This window comes from Bombus vosnesenskii, unplaced genomic scaffold (genome assembly GCF_011952255.1).
Source record: "Bombus vosnesenskii isolate JDL3184/JDL3185 unplaced genomic scaffold, Bvos_JDL3184-5_v1.1 scf7180000015057, whole genome shotgun sequence".
Classification (NCBI taxonomy): Eukaryota; Metazoa; Arthropoda; class Insecta; order Hymenoptera; family Apidae; genus Bombus; species Bombus vosnesenskii.
Window position 1 is genome coordinate 1 of NW_022883799.1, and position 16,319 is coordinate 16,319.

The following is a 16,319-nucleotide window of genomic DNA, read 5'->3' on the forward strand; positions in this document are numbered from 1 at the left end:
TAAAATTAAGGTAAAAATAAGGAACTTGTTAATTTCCGAAAAGGAGATGAAGTTCTTTTTATTTTTTACTCAATTTATACAATTTTTTCGGTTCGCGATGATACGCTTTCGATACTTGGATTAGTTAGGAATTTTTTTTAGACTGACTGGATGATTTTGAAGGGTGCATTTATATTCTTCCATTCGTTGGAGTGGGAGAAGGTTTTGTTTATACTTGGTGTAAAATTCGGAGAACGGCTGGAGTGATCGAATGCCACTCAGGCGGCTGAGAACGGATGCTGACCGGACGGTCACACGCGATAAGGCGTTCGGAATTTCGGTTTGTTATATACAGCTGCTCGTCCAAATTCGTACAATTGGACGAAATTTCGAAATTGGACAAGACAATGTATCCCGTGTCAACAATGTAAAGTCACCAGGCACGTATCCTCACCCGTCGGAACATTCGGAGAGTTAGCGGGCCGTTTCGAACACTTACACATAGACATTAGCGCCATGCCATATTCAAAAGGCTACCGATATTGTCTAACGTGTATCGACCGTTTTTCGCGTTGGCCCGAAGCCATTCCCATCGCCGACATGGAGGCGGCAACCGTCGCTTCGGCTCTCCTTTCCACGTGGATATCTCGTTTCGGCGTGCCTTTAAAAATAACGACCGATCAAGGACGCCAGTTCGAGTCGAACCTATTTAACGAACTATGCCGGTTGCTCGGCATCAGACATTTGCGCACGACAGCCTACCACCCCGCGTCCAACGGGATGGTAGAGCGCCTGCACCGACAACTAAAAGCAGCAATCAAATGCCACGATACGAGCAACTGGGTGGATATCTTGCCGATAGTTCTATTAGGCATACGAACTGCTATTAAAGAGGACCTAAACGCGACGGCAGCCGAAATGGTTTATGGCACCGGCATACGATTGCCGGCAGAATTTTTTATACCGACTAAACAACAGGCCAATTCGGAATTCGCAAATCGCCTAAAAGACCGAATAGGAAAAATCAGGCCTCATCCAATTACGCGACACGGCGAAAAGAGAACCTTCGTGTTCCGCGACCTCGAAACATCGCCTTATGTATTTCTGCGTCGCGACGCCATCGGAGACCCCTTACAACCCCCCTACGACGGGCCGTATCAGGTTATAGAGCGAGGAAAAAAGACCTTCACTATTAAAATAAATAATAAAAACGTAATAGTGTCCATAGACCCGCATTTCTATTTAACGATAATATTGAACACCATAGCACGGAAAAGCGCAATGTAACAATACCGCCCGGTGCCCGAAACGAACAAAGCGAAGGGGACTCAAGAGTTCATCACACCACACGCGCGGGCAGGAGAGTTCGATTTCCGGATTGGTTTCAGGCGGGTCTCGGATAGGCGTTAGGAGCCGGCGAACGTGCACCCTTGCCTGTAACATTTATACATTTTTCATTTATATAGCGTTATCACTGGTAAGGGGGTACTGTGGCGGCACGGGCCACGGAACTTTTCAACGGCTCCGGATGCCAAGCGCGACGCCGCCAAAGCGCAACACCGACGTGCCCAATGTACCATCGGTATCTTCACACTCTTTCCGCCGAATTCTCGGAAGAGCATACACGTGCCAGCACTGGCGGCACATCTACTGAATGCACGCTAGTGGGGGATATCGATGGGCTACGAAGGGAAGAATCTGCGCGATCCGAAACAAAAGCAGAGTCAGTCTGTCTTGCGCCATTAAATGTGTAACTCCTCGGTACTATTTGCATAGCAACGCGTCGAATGATCTCTCGGTGTCTATCGTTATTTGTTAGTTGTTACCTATTGTCTGTTAAGTGTAATTGTTAGTTGTTAGTTGTTAACTCTGATTGTTGATTAGTTCTAAATAAACTATTGTTCGTTAAAAACACCAAGAGTAGTTCCTTACGCACCTATCACCATACCACCTCAGATCATTAATATTAACATCGCACTTACAATTTGCAAGCGGTCAGATTATCAAGTTAAAGCTAATATCGACTAAAATTAGAAAATTTCTCTGGTTGCAACGAAGTTTAGAAATCTTATGCAATAATAGAAAAGTAATAAAAAATAAAATCGTGCTTAGATATAATTCCAAACCTTTGAAATGTGTGAATTGAAATCTTCTATGAATAAGCGTTCTTTGTAATACTTTTATATCTCTGATAACGAATAACGCTCTCCGTAACGACATATTAAATTATAGTATTTACAGAAAAAAAATAAAAAATTTGTACAATATACAACGTGTTCAGATGTGTTCAACGTGTTCAACGTGTATGACAGATGTAATTCTGACAGCAAAATTAGAAAATTCCACGTCAGATGAGAATCGAATAAAGTACACAAACATTAACAGCATTGACAGATTCGATACTGAAAACTCGATATTTTCAATTCGATTTATCGTAAAGATGTTGTGTGCGCGCGTGTGTGTGTGTCTTCATCTATTTTCTGTTACTGTCTGATACGATCAAATACGATCAATTATATAAAATATAAAGTATAGAATTTTATATTTGCGATAAATACATTACACGTTTCTGAGTATTAAATTTCGCTCTTCATTTTGAATCATCCATATCCATGACTTGACATGTATTCGAAACAGAATCCGAATTAATTATGATGAATTATGATTAATTATGATTAAAATAATATAAATTAACAATGACAATAAACTAAGAAAAATTATAATATATAGAAATGGACTATTGCATTTTAATCAATATTATCAAAATCTATTGTATATTTGTTTCATGATTGAATTGTTACAAATTCAGTTATGCCGTTTACATTGTATATTACTTGAAGGAAAAAACAAATCGTACAATGTTTTACTAAATTATTGATAATTAATGCTATTGATTATTTCTAAGAAATTGCCGTTAATTACTGGTGCAGTTTTATTTATTTAGAAAAATGTTTGCGGCTGTTTCAAAACCTTATAAAATTAATGATCATTTTTTTAGACACGCCGTGACATAGTAGTAGAAAGTAGCAATAAATATGTTTATTGTAGACCATGTGATCTAGCATCTCAAAAAAGTATTAGGGATTTTGCAGAGCAATTTAAGAAAGATATATACCATATCCTATGTTAGACTATGAAATGAAATGAAATAACATAGCTTTGTTATATGTATAAAGTGTTCATCTATTTTTGAATACTAAATTGGGAAGAAATTCTTCCTGAACTTATTATATCTAAATCAATAGATCTATAGCATAATTTGTATTATCTGTTTCCATTGTAGAACACAAGAAAAGAAAGCTTCACATTCTTATAAATAATGCAGGAGTAATGAGATGTCCTAAGATGTATACCCAAGAAGGAATTGAATTGCAATTTGGTGTGAATCATATAGGACACTTTTTACTAAGAAATTTATTGTTAGACACTTTAAAAGATTGTGCACCATCAAGGATTGTAAATGTTTCAAGTAGTGCACACAAGCGTGGCAAAATTAAATTCGACGATTTGAATAATGAGAAAACCTATGAGCCGGGCGAAGCATATGCACAGAGCAAATTAGCTAATATTTTATTTACAAAGGAATTGGCAAATAAATTGAAAGGTTTTGTCATTTTAACAGAAAATAAAATTTATTTTTGAATAAATAATACAATCGATAAAGCATTATTTTTTATGTCATATATGAACTGGTGTTACAGTGAATGCCGTCCATCCTGGTATAGTACGAACAGAAATAACGCGATATATGGGAATTTATCAAAACTTTTTAGGTAGATTGGCTGTAGATACTCTTTATTAAAACCAATAGTACATTAAAGTATGACATTCGAAGAATATTGTATAAAATTTTCACGGAGAAATATTAAAAAATACGGCAATGGCAGTAATTATTCGGACGTGTCTCGGAAAAAAGTAGACTTGCTCATAACTTGGTGCTGCATCATCTGAAATCAAAAACTCAAAGTTCATTCGTTAGGTAACAGTTTTCCCCAGGTAACGCTGGGAGGGTTTTTCGAAATTTCAATTTTTCAAATCGTTTCTTCCACTGATTTTTCAAACAATTTGTTTGAAATTATTTATTTTATTTCCTTATTTATTATTTATTTATTTTTTATTTATCTATCTTAATTTTATTTTTCCAGATTCTTCTTCGCATTTTGAAGTACTTCGAGTTCGAAAGTTCTTCACGTTTGGAAGCGCTTCGCGATTGAAAGCGTCCTTATACATCTTCACCACACTTGGAGCAGTAAGTATTTTATTTCCTTCAAATCGTTTCTTCCACTGATTTTTCAAACAATTTGTTTGAAATTATTTATTTTATTTGTTTATTTACCTATCTTAATTTTATTTTTCCAGATCGTGCCTTATAACAAAACGATGGGAGAGTGCCCGCTTGGTTATAATAGCTTGCACATCAGAAGACAATCTCGTGACAATTTACCACAGAATTACGTTATGGTGAGCTTTATTTGCCCATGTGGTCAATTCATCTCGGAATTTGGCCTGCATCGCTACCTTTTATACCATCTGACGGGAAGGACGGGGCGAAGACCAGGCAACCCTCGAACACGTCCATATCTCCAGTTGCTCTCCAGCTTGCAAGCAGAAGCAATTCAGAGGTTTCCCAGGAATACGAATGAAGATGAACAAGAAGAAGAAGAAGAAGAATACTCTCCTGATCGCTAAACTAATTAGACTTGGGAACTACTTTATATGGGAACTACTACTTACTTTACTTGGGAACTGTAAATAGATGTTGTGTATAACAGGCTCATCACACATAAGTTGTATTGTACATTATAGTAAATAAACTTTATACTTCTACTTAAAAGATAGATTCTAAATTTTTCTTTATCCCTTCTATCCCTTCAATTCCAATTTATCATATAATAGGTTATAACTTCTGTCCAGGTTGTTAAAATTTCTTTAACAACTTCTGCGCTTCCTGTTTAGCATCTCGATCATCTTCGTTCTTTGCAGGATAATCAAGGGCCATTTTTAAATATTTCGTAGCTAGCTCTTTTTAATTTAATTTTAAATAGGTTTTTCCCAACATTAATAAATTTTGACTATAGAAATTGGGATCAATTTCCTCTGCAGTTTCAAAATATTTTAGAGCTTCCTCGAATGATGAAGATGGCGGTTCTCCAAATATTACAGATGCAATTTTTCTTTGATACCATGTTAAATCAGAAACTTGATAGCACCAAGTACCAAGCACGTACATAAGTGTTGGTTCTTTTGGAGTTAGTTCCATTGCTCTCTGCGACATTAAACATATTCGATACAATTGCTTGACATTGTGTCAGGGAATGGAATATTTATAAGTATATATATATATATATATATATATATATATATATATATATATATTTGTCGGATCATCACTGGAAATGGGGTTGTGGGCGTCAAATGAATCTTCTCGAGGATTAGCCATTGATATGGTACACACAGGCGTAGCTTATTACAATGATAGAATTATTACAGTCTTAACAATTGATCACGGCGGTTCGGCACTCGCGACACTAGTGACGATGCTCTCGGGCTAAATAACGAATCCGCGGCCAACGGGATGACAACAGAACGTACTCACAAAGTCCAAGCCTGAGAATAATCACTGATCGCGAAAGCGTTACTCTTTGATCGATGAGATCGCGAGCGAGAATGCCTTTTCCGTCCCGATGATGCCACACAGGAAAACTATAACGGGTGTCTAAGGATACGAGATCATCGGATTCGTCGAGAAAAGCCTTCGTTCAGAAAGTAAGGGAAATTGACGTTGCTGCTAATTGGTCAATCTCCATATCGGTGGTTAGAAAAGGATGCCAGCCGCCCTCGAGGGAAAGTTGTTAGTGGGAGACGCCGCTCGTTGAAAAGTATGTCTCCCCTATCTTCCCGTAGTTGGGACAAAGACCGTTTGTCCGTTTGAAGGACTTTAGTTAACTAAACCTTAAGATTTATAACGGGCCCTCGGGCTAGCCGAACATGTACTGCGGAGACGCATCGACATCTGGCAATCATCTTACTCGAAGAATAGGGTCTGCGTGTGGCGAGCCACGGGACAGAAACCGTTGGAATGTTTACTGTCGCGTGTCGCCACAAATATTTCTTTTAAGGAGAGCTATAGAATTACTCCATACCTTTGTTAGGCAAAGCGTTCATCCTGTGACCGCGGCTACGTTCGGCGACTGACTGTCGCCTCGAGCCCAAACTCATTATCACAATTCTCGAATAATTACAATCGGGTTGAATAACTACAATTGTTCAATTACAGCTATAGTAGACTCTAGGTTACAATGTTGCGGGATTATCCAAAATTCCAAAGGCTCCGGTGCTCTTTCATCTCGGAGATGAATATATATATATATATATATATTAATATATTATCATGAAATATACCAGCATATGTTTCTTAGTATTATATGACTCTTTTATTTGTGCTTTTACTCCTTCATAAAGAGTCTTAGAATTAAGGAGAATCGATGCTCATTTGTGTGCAGCCCAATTATCCTCTTTTATCTCAAGTGCTTCAAGTATTAAATCATAAGCTTCGAAAATTAATTTCTTCCCATCCACTTCACTCACAATTTTAGACAATTTATACATTGCTCTACACAAACGCCATATAATTTCAATATCACCGCTATCCTATAAAAATATTCAATTTTATTATCTACATTTATAAGTGATATACATAATGTCATTACTTTATAATTTATTAGAGGGTCATGTATTTCCTGGTATTGTTCTTGCTCGTATAATGCATCGGCTTTTGCTATTAGAACTTCTTTTGTAGTTATGATTGCTTCGTTGTCACCTCTCTTTTTTGTAAGACCCCAAATACCCATAGCAGTGAACGACGATATGGTACATAATTTTGTTGTTAACATGTACTAATTGCTGCTCTAATAATGAAAACTAATTGAATAATTTTGTATAATATATTAAAATTTATAGATCTGTGGCGGCACGGGCCACGGAACTTTTCAACGGCTCCGGATGCAAAGCGCGACGCCGCCAAAGCGCAACACCGACGTGCCCAATGTACCATCGGTATCTTCACACTCTTTCCGCCGAATTCTCGGAAGAGCATACACGTGCCAGCGCTGGCGGCACATCTAACGAATGCACGCTAGTGGGGGATATCGATGGGCTACGAAGGGAAGAATCTGCGCGATCCGAAACAAAAGCAGAGTCAGTCTGTCTTGCGCCATTAAATGTGTAACTCCTCGGTACTATTTGCATAGCAACGCGTCGAATGCTCTCTCGGTGTCTATCGTTATTTGTTAGTTGTTACCTATTGTCTGTTAAGTGTAATTGTTAGTTGTTAATTGTTAACTCTGATTGTTGATTAGTTCTAAATAAACTATTGTTCGTTAAAAACACCAAGAGTAGTTCCTTACGCACCTATCACCATACCACCTCATGGTCATCACTTCTAAGAAAACTCTACATCTGGTCTTTTTAGTTTTCTCAAGCACTGAAGCCATCGAGAGCGTACGAGCGCATATTACGAGCGAAAGACGATTAAAAGGCTTCGCGCTCGTAACCGTGACACTGTCCGGGCATGGTTGTCCTTGGCTCTGCGACGCCTGTCGCTCGAGATCCCATTATCTCGAATCGATTATCCAACACTTTGCATCTGCTCCGATTAGTGCAACGTCGAGGAACCAAACAATGCAAGAACGATGAAACGTAGGATATATATTAAATGATAAAGGATCAGGGTTTTGGCGCTACTTTGGCGGGGCTACTTTGGCGGCTTAAAAGAGACGAATACGTGGAATACGTCGACCGATCTCTCGTATCGAGGATACGGACTGGCGAGCATAAGACGGATCAAGTTTCGAGCCACGTTTCGAAAGGGCGAATAAATTGGAATTAACGCGGCTCGCTATAGGGCGAGTATACGGAAACCACGGGCTGCGATAATGTAACCTGCGGGATAAAGGCTTCCGCGTACGACTCGACGTACAATTGCCCTTTACAGTGTTCGCAGTGGAAAACGATCTGCGCACAGATCGGGGTGCGGCTTAATGCCAATTCACGGACAAAGGGTGACCGCGGACGAAAAAGAGAGCCACGGGATTCTTGGAGCGAGCGAGTTTCGTGAGAGCGGCTGGCTACGCCGTTTCTTTCGACGTTGCTCTTGTCGTGTAAGGTAAAAATAAGGAACTTGTTAATTTCCGAAAAGGAGATGAAGTTCTTTTTATTTTTTACTCAATTTATACAATTTTTTCGGTTCGCGATGATACGCTTTCGATACTTGGATTAGTTAGGAATTTTTTTTAGACTGACTGGATGATTTTGAAGGGTGCATTTATATTCTTCCATTCGTTGGAGTGGGAGAAGGTTTTGTTTATACTTAGTGTAAAATTCGGAGAACGGCTGGAGTGATCGAATGCCACTCAGGCAGCTGAGAACGGATGCTGACCGGACGGTCACACGCGATAAGGCGTTCGGAATTTCGGTTTGTTATATACAGCTGCTCGAATTTCGTCTGTGACATTCCCCCCTGCTTAGATTGAACTTGATCCCTCAAGTTCTCTTCAGAAGACTTTTGTGGAATCGGACTTGACGTGGCTTGAAAATTACAGCTGATTCCTCCTCTTCATCGGAGTGGTATGTGTTGGTCGGAATATAGATGTTGGGTGTTGAGCCCAGGGTGGGTGGTACTGGTGGGGCTGTCGCATTGTGGCTGTTGATTACAGTTTCATTTCGGCAGCAAAATAAATTGATACATAATTTGTTCGGTATACATTTCCTGATGCATTTGAATACCCCTATTTTGTTTAATCCATATATACCTAGTATGCCTTATGCTATGTACTCTGATATCTGGAGCGTGGTTAGTCCCCAATACTGTATATTTTAAATTCTGTGTTCGAAATTAAGAGTTTCTATTTCGTCGCCTATTTTATCGATCGTTGTTTTATAGCCTTGTAAATTATCTATTATTTTCGGTGCTCGCTCGAGTTTATCTAATAGATGCGTGAAACTATCGTTTGTTTTGAGCGCTAGGGTTTTTGTTTTGATTTCGTATATGACTTCGTTTTTTGTTTCGCCTATACGCATGTGTTCGTCTTTGTACAATAGATCGCAAGAAGTGTTAGCTCTTATGATGGAAGGCTTGTCAAGTTTTTGTAAGGTATGTTTCGTTTGGCAAATTGTGTCTATTTCTATCGGATTTGCTGGTATCGCAATGTAACAGTTGCTAGTTTTGAGCGGTATAAAGCTAATGTCTTCAATCTTAAGTACAGTTATTTGACAATGTTTAATGTGTGGTTTGAAATTTATTATTTCGCTGCGACAATCGGTTCTTGAATTTCTGTCATGGATTGGTAGTGTTTGTTTGCATATAGTGGTTCCGGCTCGATTCTTGCAAAGTTTGTTGAAACAGTCGATATCAGCGTTTATAAATGAAAGACCTGAAGTTAAATATATCTGATGTTCGACTACTGGAGCCAAAAATACTCCATTTCTTTTACTCGGGATAGGATATACTTGTAATATGTTCCATTCTGTGTTAGAGACTAAAGGTACTATGATTTTGAAAAATATTTTGTCATCTATTGTGAAGATTTTAAGATCACTAATGTCGAGTGTGAATTGAAAATGTTCGGTTTTGGCAGAAATCGCGGTGTTGTACATCTGGCTACCTATTGCCTTGGCGTAATTTTCTATGAATTCATTGGGGTCAAGTATTTGTGGACTAATTATTCCTTGTTTGCCTAATATCATGACGTTAAGTATTTCATCTAATTGGAAGTGTAAAGTTTGCATAGATCATCTTAAGCATAGATCTATCGATATTTGCCTGCTGTTGTAATTTTAATATATCACTATATGATCTCTCTAAGTGGTTTAGGTTTTCTGAGTTTACAATTTTTCTAATAAGTGCTGTTTGATTAGCTATTATGGTCTTGATTTTATTATTATCATCGAATAGTTTGTCCATATTTTTGTTTATGAGCGTAAGATCATCATCGTCGAGAGTTCCGAACAGACTTTTCGATACGGAACCTATGATGTTAAGCAGACCTCGTGTGCTCCGGGTATGTGTTAACGCTTTCAAGTGTTTTGCGAGTTGTTTTAGGTTATTGATGCGATTTTGTAATCCGCCTAACTCTTCGACGTATTGTTTGCTGATTGCACGTGAGTCTATTGTTAATTTATATGATTCTATTGCGCTTATCTGTTCGTATATGTCGCTAGTGTCTAATCCTACCATTACATTGGCAGTGTCGCTGTATAAATATCCTTTTCCTATGTTTTCTACGAATACAGAGTTTCCTTCTAATGGTGTAATATTTATTTGCGCGGATACTATTCCGGCAAAGAGGAGCGTCGACCTGGAATGTAAGGTTTTAAACGATTACCGTGTATCTTTTTGTCTTGAATCAGATAGTATGGAGTACATACTTTATCAATCGTGTACGGTCCTAACCATTCCACATCAAGTTTATGCCTTTTATGATCGTTATGTATTAAAACGGAGTCTCCTTCTTTGAAAACTGATTGAGGTTTTATAATTTTACGTTTTTGATCGCGCTGATATCGCTGTTTACTTTTGATCAATGTTTCGCGAGCGTGTCGGAGTCTAGAGTCCCATTCCTTTTTGCGGAACGTGACTTCGTCTGCGTATGTGCGTTGGGGATTCTTGGATATTGTGGAGGGAAGATTGGCTTGGTGTCCGAATGTGAGTTCGAATGGCGTGTAACCAGTAGAGTCGTGTATCATTGTGTTATATGCAAGGCATACAAAGTTAAGTTGATCGTCCCATTCTTCATCCGAATTTCGCTGTATCGATTTTAACATGTCCGTTATTACTGCGTGTGTCCGTTCTAACGATCCGTTACTTTGTGGGTGGAAGGATGTCGTTTTGATATGTTTGATTTTGAACGCGTCTTCGTACTGTTGCATTAAACTAGATATAAAATTCTGACCGCGGTCAGTTAATATCTTTTTTGGAGCGGAAAAGATGTAAATGTAATGATTCAAGAGTGCGTTCCAAATTGTTTCCGTTTGCTGAGTTTTTAGTGGTACGAGTATTAAGTATTTTGTCAATTCGTCATGTATGGATAGAATGTACTGATTGCCTTTTTTCGTCTTTTTCAGTGGGCCTAATAAGTCCATAGCAATTTTATCGTTTGGTTCGAGGGGTGTGTCGGTGATACAAGGTTCTTCGCGCGGTCTGATACGTGTAGTTCTAGATGCTTGGCAGGTGTCGCATGATTCTATATGTTGTTGTATGCGTTTCATCAAATCTGGTACTCTGTGCCGTTCACGAATGCGGTCGTATGTCTTTTGTATACCGGAGTGTCCTACTAAATCGTGATTTTCTTTCAATAATTCGTCTATTTCTTCGTCGCTATATGTTTGAATTGGTTCCCATGCAAAATTTAATTCTTTTACGGTGTCGTTCAGGAATAGTAAAATTTGTTTGATCGCGTTCTTCTCGGTCTCTGTGAAACTGTCGTCGCCTATACCTATCTTTTCGTTTATATGAATAACTTCGTTTAATTTAGTTAACCATTCGATTCCGTCGTAATTTCCTAGCTCTGTTTTGGATAATTGATAGAAAGATTTACGGTTCGGAGTCATTTTGAGAATTTTGGGTAACGCGTCGGTAGATTTTTCCCATTCGTGATATTTTTTATCGAGTTCTATGTTCAAATTTTCGCGTCGTCTGGTCAGAACATGTATTCTAGATAGTGCGTCAGCTGCAGTATTATCTTTTCCTTTCGTGTATTCTATGTCGTATTCGTATTCTTCTAGTTTTAGTCGCCATCTCATCAAGCGTGATAAGGGGTCCTTGCAATTCTGTAACCATTTTAGTGCTTGGTGATCGGTTCGGACGAGGAATTTCCGTCCTAACAGATATTGTCGGGGGCGTTTCACGGCCCATACTATTGCTAAAAGTTCTTTTTCTGTAGTGGAATAATTTCGTTCCGGTGGGTTTAGAGTTCGCGAGATATAACAACATGGATGTCCGTCCTGTGATAAGATTGCACCTATACCTTCGTTACTGGCGTCAGTCGTTAATGTGAATGGTTTCGCAAAGTCTGGGAATTTTAGTACGTGTGATGAACAGAGTTTGTCTTTTAATGTCTGGAATGCTTCCTGGGTTTTATCTGTCCGATGAAATGGTGTCTCCTTTTTTGTAAGTTCGGTCAATGGTTTCGCGATCTTAGTAAAGTTTCTGATGAACTTACGGTAATAACCTGCTAGTCCTAATAACGATTTGATGTCTGTGGGATTACGTGGCTGTTTGAAATTGCTAACGGCTTCTAATTTTTTGGGATTTGGCTTTACACCTTCGGCGGTTACTATATGTCCAATATATTCTAATTCTGGTTTGAGAAATTCGCATTTGTCCGGCTGTATTTTGAGTCCGAGTTCGCGTAGGCGTTGCAATACTATCGCGAGGTTGCTATTGTGCTCTTCAATCGACTGTCCGTGTATTATAATGTCGTCTAAATATACGAAGCAATGTTTATTTATGAGTCCTCTTAGTGCGGTATCCATCATGCGTTGAAATGTTGCAGGTGCATTCTTTAAACCGAATGGCATCCTATTGTAATGATAGTGTCCTTGTGGTGTGGAGAATGCTGTGTACTTTTTAGAGTCTATGTCCATTGGGATTTGGTGGAATCCGGAGGATAAATCGGGGGCTGAGAAGAATTTTGCGTTGCCTAGTTGGGATAGTATGTCGTCTATGTCAGGTAATGGATATGCGTCCTGGTCAGTTAGTTCGTTTATTTTTCTGAAGTCTATTGCAATTCGCCATTTCTGTTTCCCTGAGGCGTCTGCCTTTTTTGGTACTACCCAGACTGGTGAATTGTAAGGAGAATCAGATGGTTCTATAATGTTCTTTTGTAGCATTTCGTCCATTTGTCGTTTGATTTCTTCTTTATGGCATTCAGGCGGTCGCTAAGATTTTGTGTTAATGATTTTATTTTCTTTTAACGTTATTGTGTGTTTAGCAATGTTAGTGCATGGTAATAAGTCGGTCTCTAGATTGAATACGTCGAAGTAGAACAGCAATATCTTTTCGATTGGTTCACGGAGGGTTGTCTCTATATGCGAAAGTCTAACTAAATCTTTAAACGTGGAGACTTGATCGTACGTATTTGAATTTTCGATAAAATTAGTCATTTTGGCTGGGCACTCACCACCATTGATAAAGCATATCGTTGTTGGTTTTCCTTCCAGGTAGACTGTTTTTGACACTGCTTGTTTTGGAGGTACGTCGTTTTCCTGTTGCAATAAAAGTATATTATTGTCAAGTTTTAATTGTTGATTCGAGAGTTCAAATTTGAATTTAGATAGGGCTGGCAAACCGAGTATGCCGTCTTCTATAATTGGAAAGTTGTCTTCTACCACAAAAAATTCTAGAGTTTTGCCAAATAGTTTTATCAAAGCGTGTTCGTTGGTTTTAAATTTAGAGTGTCCCATCGAGAATTTCCGTTCTTTTGTTATTCTTGGTCGTAATACGCATCTTCGCTTGAGTATATTAATTCCTGCTGCGCTGTCAATGAGGAATTTATGTCGCTGTCCGTCGGATCGTAAAAGTACTGTGGGTAGTCTTCCCGTTGTGGCGTTAATTCGTAGGTCTGGTCTGTTGGATTCTCTATTTCTTCCTTGTGTGTCTCGAGATTGTGGACTGCTGGTGGTCTCGGAAATTGGCTGGGTGTTCGAAAATTTTTACATTGACTGGAGACATGTCCGATCTGGTTGCATTTGAAGCATTTTAATTGTGTCCTTTGGGCAAGTGGTATTTGTTCGGTTTGTCGGAAGCTTCTTGGCATTGGATTGGGTGTTGGAGTTGGTTTTTTAGTGATCGGATTAGGATTATTGGTTGTTAGTCGTTGCTGCTCAGGGAGTCGTAATCGTTCTATTGGTTTTGGTCGTCGATTTCGATCTTCCCTGAAGAATCGCTCGATGTCGGTGGCTTTCTTTTCGGCTTCAAGGATATTGTATGGTGGATTGGCGAGTAGTAATTGTCCTATTTCGCCTTTCAGGCCTCGGATAAAATCGATCACGGAGTCTTTTAAAATCCTGTCGTTCATAGCTCGTCTAGTAATTTCGTCACGGTATTCGTTCGTTATACTGTATTGTAACTTATTGAGTGCTCTGCGGAACCTGATGATATAACTTTGCACACTTTCGTCGTGACGCTGTCTCGTTTCGCTTGTAAATATCGACGTAGAGAAAGAATTGTGCTGCGCAATCCGAAAGATACCTGCTGCGTAATTCGAAAGAAAGTGCTTCGTAGAATAGGAATGTTTTTGTTGATGTATACATTTCTTTGTCTAGATCGTTAACTGTGTAGCTGCTTGTGCCACCGGCTCTTGTGTCCCCCTTCCCCCCTCCCTCACACTTTGTAAGTTACTCGGCGAAACTAACGTACAAGGAGTCATTTAGTCGTCTTATTTCGTACCGATAACATGGATCGTGTTGCGTCAGGTTTGCAACATATTCTAACGTATTGGCGGCGTCGGTCTTTTATTACTCTAATAATTTAATCCAATTAAATAATCACACGCGAAAATAATAAAATTTTATCACATAATTTTGTACGCGACGTTAGAGTTCTTGTTCGCCGATTATAATTTTAACGCTCACGGTAATGTGATCCTATTTCATATTCTTTTGAATATTCTTTTTCGGTATTAGAGCCAGTGCATCTCTCAAGAGGACAAAGCTTCTGCAGGAGCTCAAGAATGTAAGTAGTTTTAAATATTGTATTTCAGTTTGTTCTCTTATACAATAAATTTATTATACAATAAAAATGATTGATAATTTAGAAAACTGTAAATGCCCTCTTTAATTGAAATAAAGTCTTAAAATCTTAACATTAAAGTACAATAAAACTGGCTGATACGCATCAAAAATCACTGAATATGTTGTTCTCAAACTTTTATATTAGAGTTCCAATTTACATATTTATTAGAGTTTAGTCTTTATTGTTGCTAAAGTTTCACGTTTGTTATTATGTGTTACCGATTTTAATATCTTATGTTTTGTTATAGACATATCACTACTTCAACTTCGTCATCTTCTTCAGGAGTGTTCTAACAGTGGCACAAAAGCCAAGTATGTAAGTATTTTTACATACTTACTTTCAGTTATGTCTATTCTGTATATTTTTCTTTGATCACTATCAATGCAGAAATACAATTTGACTGAAAATTTAGGAGGATAGCATTTTCTGAGGTTATTTTTTCGTTAAAATAAAATAAGAGTTAAAGTCTTAATACCGAATTATAAAACAAATGACTAACATACTACAGATTATTTTAGATTTTACACATTCATATTAGAGTCTCAGTTTTTATACTTATCAAATTTTATTAGAATTTCAATCTTTATTATTGCTAAAGTTACTAAAGTTAATAAACCTTCATTTTTCATTATCTCCAACTTTTCAAATAGTCAGCGATCACTCATCCTGTTTTGTTTCGTAACAGATTTTTCGCAGTCTGCATTTCTATTATTAGCCTTTCAACGGTTCCTGTCTGATGTTAGTCTCCCGGATGAAATTCGCTGGGATAGCGCAGCATCCACGGTAACGTTCTCTGTTTGTCTGCTTCGAACGGTGAGTCGCATGCATTTCTGTTCTTCTGGTCACTCAATTATGCCGTAGGATAAAAGACCCGAATCGGCACGGGTGACTGGTTGTATTACGTAGAATTCTTTGCGAGCATAGTGAACGCGGGTATCTTTTATACCCGTGAGTAGTAACGCTCTTTTTTTCAAATTTATTAGTTTAAGATAGGTCTTCTTGCACAGCGCGATGATAATAATTAGTTTTTTAATAATTAAGTTAAACATATACACTTGAGAATATATTCGCGTTATTTATAAATATGCATGTTAATATTCCGTATGAATATTTGCAAATGGCAAATATCTACACGAATATACTTGATCTTTAGCAATGAATTAATCGTGACAATATTAACCCCTTAACCTACAACTACGGGCATAGCCCGTAGTGCGATGATCGAACCAAACGTAAATATTACGGGCATAGCCCGTAGTACGATGATCGGACCAAACGTAAATATTACGGGCATTCTCAAACATAAATCGTAGGTTAAGGGAATAAGTCGCGTTCGTTTATTTCACTTCTCCTAGAATTTAAAATATCAGTTAATCAAAGCAATAATTTTGAACACTGCTTCTGCATTTTCGATTATGTGCTTTGATAAAGAGATTATCTGAGATTATTTCTTTCTTAGTAATATATTTAGAGTCAGTTATTCCATTTGATCGAGTCTCAGTCTTTTTCGCTACCTTCTCTGCAATATTAAAATTTTGTTCTGGTTTAT

General features: G+C 38.2%; 1 protein-coding gene, 1 long non-coding RNA gene and 1 pseudogene across 2 annotated transcripts; 2 read left to right on the plus strand and 1 right to left on the minus strand.

Moving 5' to 3' along the window:
• Positions 1–3,262: 3,262 nt before the first annotated feature.
• Positions 3,263–4,005, plus strand: LOC117240881 (retinol dehydrogenase 13-like; the record flags this gene model as incomplete). The annotated part of the gene is made up of 2 exons (XM_033506893.1): positions 3,263–3,583; positions 3,666–4,005. Coding segments are annotated over 2 exons (437 nt in total), but the record flags the coding sequence as incomplete, so codon positions are not given.
• A 427-nt stretch (positions 4,006–4,432) lies between these two features.
• Positions 4,433–6,895, minus strand: LOC117240879 (annotated as a pseudogene).
• Positions 6,896–14,668: 7,773 nt separating this feature from the next.
• Positions 14,669–15,474, plus strand: LOC117240880. The gene is made up of 3 exons (XR_004494811.1): positions 14,669–14,710; positions 15,018–15,085; positions 15,456–15,474. It is a non-coding gene; the product is annotated as an uncharacterized LOC117240880 (long non-coding RNA).
• Positions 15,475–16,319: the final 845 nt, after the last annotated feature.